General features: G+C 46.5%; 1 protein-coding gene across 1 annotated transcript in view; it reads right to left on the reverse strand.

Annotated features, from left to right (window-relative positions):
* LOC144953817 (bifunctional 3'-phosphoadenosine 5'-phosphosulfate synthase 1-like) overlaps positions 1–4227 on the reverse strand; it is a 50822-nt gene extending 46595 nt beyond the window's left edge. Inside the window, exon 1 of the mRNA XM_078884464.1 lies at positions 4093–4227. Within this exon, the coding sequence (XP_078740590.1) occupies positions 4093–4146 (54 nt within the window). The 5' untranslated portion in view covers positions 4147–4227. The remainder of the gene's footprint in view (positions 1–4092) is intronic.
* Between the last annotated feature and the right edge of the window lie 1283 nt (positions 4228–5510).

A 5510-nucleotide genomic window follows, 5' to 3' on the forward strand; every position in this document is an offset into this window, starting at 1 on the left:
TCTGGGATGGATGGTGGTGGGAATCCGGTTTTAGGTAAGCATCCGTATGGGTGGCTTTCCTGTAGACAGAGTGGCTTATTGAACCATCAGGTCTCCTTTTAATTAGGACATCCAAAAAGGGTAGCTTGCCATCTTTTTCGACTTCCATGGTGAATCTGATGGCTGGGTGTATGGAATTGATGCGGTCAAGAAATTGGTCTAGAGCAGGCCGGCCATGTGGCCAGATGACAAAAGTGTCATCTACGTACCTCTTCCATAAGGTCGGGCGTAGAGTGGCAGTCTTGATGGCGTCAGTCTCAAATTTCTCCATGAAGATGTTGGCTACAACCGGAGATAGGGGGGAGCCCATTGGGGTGCCCTCAGTTTGCTTGTAGAAAGTTCCATTCCAGGTGAAGTATGTATTGGTTAAGCAGTGTCTCACCAGGGGGGGTACCCCAGCATTCAGTCCTTGATGAACCAAGTCTTCAATGCGTTGTGGCCAAAACGTCGTGAGAATAATTTTATTATGTTTTATTTTTATTATTTTATTATTTCCCTTCTACGTGACTTTACCGAAAGAACCAAGAAGATGAATCCCTGCAGTCACGAAAGCTTTAAATCAAAATTACGTTAAGTTAGTATAAATGTTTGTTAAAGTTACGTTTAGTTAGTACAAATGTTTATTAAAGTTGTTAAGTTAGTATAAATGTTTATTAAAGTTACATTAAGTTAGTATAAATGTTGTTAAAGTTACGTTACGTTAGTATAAATGTTTATTAAAGTTATGTTAAGTTAGTATAAATGTTTATTAAAGTTACGTTAAGTTAGTGTAAATGTTGTTAAAGTTACGTTAAGTTAGTATAAATGTTTATTAAAGTTACGTTAAGTTAGTATGAATGTTTATTAAAGTTATGTTAAGTTACTATTAATGTTGTTCAAGTTATGTTAAGTCACTATAATTGTTTGTTAAAGTGATGTTAAGTTACTCTAAATGTTTGTTTAAGTTATGTTAAGTTAGTATAAATGTTTGTGAAAGTGATGTTAAGTTAGTATGAATGTTGTGAGAGTGATGTTAAGTTAGTATAAATGTTGTTAAAGTTATGTTAAGTCACTATGAATGTTTGTTAAAGTTATTTTAAGTTAGTGTAAATGTTTGTTAAAGGTACGTTAAAGTTATGTTAAGGGGTGGGGCTCGCTGACCCCCCCACGTCCATCCGTCACGGCATCCCCCCCCCATCGTAACGACACCGCACACCCAGACACCACCACCATCACCACTTCCATCACCACCATCACTTCCATCATCACCACCACCACCTCCACCACCACCTCCATCATCACCACCACCACCTCCACCACCACCTCCATCACCACCACCTCCATCATCACCACCACCATCACCACCACCACCATCATCACCTCCACCGCCACCTCCATCATCACCACCACCTCCACCACCACCTCCATCACCACCATCATCACCACCACCATCATCACCTCCACCGCCAACTCCATCATCACCACCACCTCCACCACCACCTCCATCACCACCATCACCACCACCACCACCGCCACCATCACCACCAACTCACTCCTTGTTAAAAACATGTTGCTGAATCTTGATGTGAAGCTTTCGTGACTGCAGGAATCCATACTCTTTGGTTCTTTCGGTAAAGTCACGTGGGTAGACATTTTAAAATTAAATTTTACATCTACGTGAATGAGCTGGTGAACATGCTTATAGCGCTACGAACATGGGTGGCAATTCCACCTCCTTTAGACCCTCGGTCAAGCCGAAAAAGGTTGTATTTGTCAATCGTAATCTGCAAGTAATTGACCGCCGGAGTGAGAAATGTTTCTGGAAGGCAGAAAATGTCCGGGTCCAGATTTGCCACTTCTAGTTTTAGTTGACTTAATTTAATCACAAGCCCTCTGATGTTCACGTGTAGAACACCAACACCTTTTCTGCCAGAATTGTTTTTAGAATTCTTTACATTTGGACCAGGGTGAAGCTCAATACCTCCCAGAAATAAGCAAAGTAGAATGAATAGCTTGCACAGGTATTTTCTGTGAAAGGATGAAGAGCGGCCTTGTTAAAAATCAACAGATATTGGTTGTGTGCTGCTATAGACCGCCTGGTGGTAAGGATGTTGAAGCTGGGGACGCACTGAGGGAGCTTCTTGGGGGCCTCCCTAAGGGTGAAATAGTTTTAGTTGGTGATCTCAATTGGAATTGGCTAAACCCGCCGGCCGTGGCCACACATTTTGCGGGTGAATTTAACGTGTTTCAATTAATAAATGTCCCCACAAGACCCAACCTAAAAAATCCGGGACAGTCATCTCTGCTTGACATCCTGTTGACTAATGCCCCTCACAATTTCCTACTTACTGGTGTTCTGGGTCATAAGCTTAGTGATCACTCCTTCATATTTGGGGTGAGATCGTCAGCCAGACCCAAAGCCCCTCCCCCTAAATTGGTTGAGAAGCACTCCATGAGACACTTCAGTTCTCAGGCATTTACTAATGATGTGCTTCACTCGGATATTGACAAGGTCTGCGATATCCCCAACCTGAGTATTATCAACAAACATGCTCCGTTGGTTAGATTTAAAACTAAAGGCAACCGCCCACCATGGTTTGATCCTTTGGTTACTAAGCTCGTGAAGGCTAGGGACAAGGCTTGGGCATGTGCTCAGAAAAGTAACTTGGTCAAAGACTGGCTAGAATAGAGGATTTTAAGGAATAGATGCGTCAGAAAAATACGGCATGCAACAAATGCTCACTTTTCCTCCACTCTCCTGGAATCACACGGCAACGCCAGGATCTTCTGGAAAACAGTAAAATGTATCGAAAAGGCATCCAACACAGATAATCTGCCCGTTGCGCTTAACCAAAATGTGGACTATTTTTCAGAGCCCCAAAAAGTAGTCAACAATTTTAACCTTCTTCTTGGTTCTTTCGGTAAAGTCACGTAGAATGGAAATAATAAAATAATAAAAATAAAACATAATAAAATAATTCTCACGACGTTTCGGCCACAACGTAAGCAGGTCTGTCGAGAAGACCTGTTCTTCACCTGAGGACGGCTGCTTGCGTTGTGGCCAAAACGTCGTGAGAATTATTTTATTGTTTTATTTTTATTATTGTATTATTTCCCTTCCACGTGACTTTACGGAAAGAACCAAGAAGATGAATCCCTGCAGTCACGAAAGCTTTAAATCGAAATTTGAACCTTCATTTTATTAAGATGGTGACCTTTTGATAATGTATTGGGAGTCACTCCTGCTCATGCAATTTTCCTACACCGCTGTCCAAACATTAAACGAATTTAGTTTCCAGCCTATCCACGAAAGTAATCTTCTGAAACAACTGTCCTACCTCAAAGGGTCCTCCTCTACCGGAGCAGATAGTGTTCCCGTCTTTGCTTTGCTAACTGTTGATCACCTAATATACAAACCTATAGCCCATATTTTCAACCTGTCAATCAAAGAAGCATCAGTGCCTCTGGAATGGAAACAATCTATGTTCGTCCACTTCACAAAGGGGGACCTAAAGATGATCCAAATAACTACCGAACTATCTCAACTTTGTCCCCGTTGATGAAACGTGTTGAAAAATTATTGAACCACCACCCTCACCACCCACTCACCACCCTCACCACTCACTCATCACCCTTACCACTCACTCACCACCCACACCACTCTCACCACCCACCCACCACCATCACCACTCACTCACCACCCACTCACCACCCTCACCACCCACTCACCACCCTCACCACCCACTCACCACTCTCACCACTCACTCACCAGCCTCACCACCCACTCACCAACCACTCACCACCCACACCACCCACTCACTCACCACCCTCACCACTCATTCACCACCCTCACCACTCACTCACCACCCACTCACCAACCACTCACCACCCACACCACCCACTCACCACCCTCACCACTCACTCACCACCCTCACCACCCACCCACTCACTCACCACCCTCACCACTCACTTACCACCCTCACCACCCACCCACCACCTTCACCACTCACTCACCACACACTCACCACTCACTCACCACCCTCACCACTCACTCACCACCCACCCACCACTCACCCAGTTGGAGACAGCACCAGTCCGCACCCTCTTGTTGGGATTCGCAGTCTCCATGTCCCTCTGCTGGGCAGCGGCAGCAGCGTCACAAGGCGCCCGAGCCCGGAACAGGCGGCGTCGTCGTTGTTTATGTGGCTGCTGCTGTTGTTGATGTTGTTGCTGTTGTTGTTGCTGATGTTGTGTTGTATAGCTGTGTGTGTATGTACAGGCTGTGTGTGTGTGTATGTACAGGCTGTGTGTGTGTATGTACAGGCTGTGTGTGTGTATGCTGTGTGTACAGCCTGTGTGTGTACAGCCTGTGAGTGTGTGTACAGCCTGTGAGTGTGTGTACAGCCTGTGTTTGTATGCTGTGTGTGTGTACAGCCTGTGTGAGTGTGTGTGTATGTAAAGGCTGTGTGTGCAGTGCGTGCAGTGTGCTACAGGCTGCGTGTACAGTAGGCTGGGCTCTTCTCGGTCTCGCGACGAGGAATGCGGGGGAGGCGGGGCCGGGCGTCAAGGGGGCGGAGCCAGACGTCGAGGGGGCGGGGCCAGGCGGCGAGGGGGCGGAGCCGAGGGTGGAGTGGGCGGGGATTAGGGTGGAGTGGGCGGGGCTTATGGTGGAGTGGGCTGGGCGATAGTGTAGGGGGCGGAACGAAGGTGGGAGGGGCGGGGTGTGGGTGGAGGGAGCAGGGAGGGGCGACAGGAGGGGCCTGCCGAGTAGCCAATCACAGCGCACGCTCCGCCTCACTCGCCCCCACCTCCCCTCCTCCCGTGTAGGGATTGGTTGGCGGCGCTGAGGGCGCCGACCAATGGGAGAAGCCGGAGGCGGCCCCTCGGCGCCACGTTGGGGACGTGGAGCGCTGAGCCGAAAGTGACGTCAGAACAGGAAGTGTGGTCAGTCGGCCATCTTGTTAAGTTCATCCCCCACCTCCCACAGTACAAAGCCGGCCATCTTATTAAGTATAGATTTGAAGCTTTCGTGACTGCAAGGATTCATACTCTTAGGTTTTTTTGGTAAAGTCACTTAGGAAAAAATAAATAATAAAATTATATTTTTTTAGCTGTGACGGCCCTACCTGATGACGGAGACTTGTGTTGCCTCCGAAACGTCGTGATTTATTATTTTATTTCTATTATCATTTATATTTTTATTATTTACTTTTATTATTTATTTTTACCTACGTGACTTTACCGAAAAAATCTAAGAGCATCTTATTAAGGTCACTCCAACCACTCACTGTGTAACCCGGCCATCTTGTTAAGTTCATCCCCAACCGCTATGGCAAACGGCCATCTTGTTAAGTTCACACTTACCATCATACCGGCCATCTTGTTAAGTCCATTCCAACGATTCACTGTAACACCGCCATCTTGTTAAGTTCACCACCACTTACGGGCGTGACGTCACCTCCGTTTCCGCCCGCCTCTCCCGACTTCCGCAC

This window comes from Lampetra fluviatilis (assembly GCF_964198595.1).
Source record: "Lampetra fluviatilis chromosome 45 unlocalized genomic scaffold, kcLamFluv1.1 SUPER_45_unloc_1, whole genome shotgun sequence".
Taxonomy (NCBI): Eukaryota; Metazoa; Chordata; class Hyperoartia; order Petromyzontiformes; family Petromyzontidae; genus Lampetra; species Lampetra fluviatilis.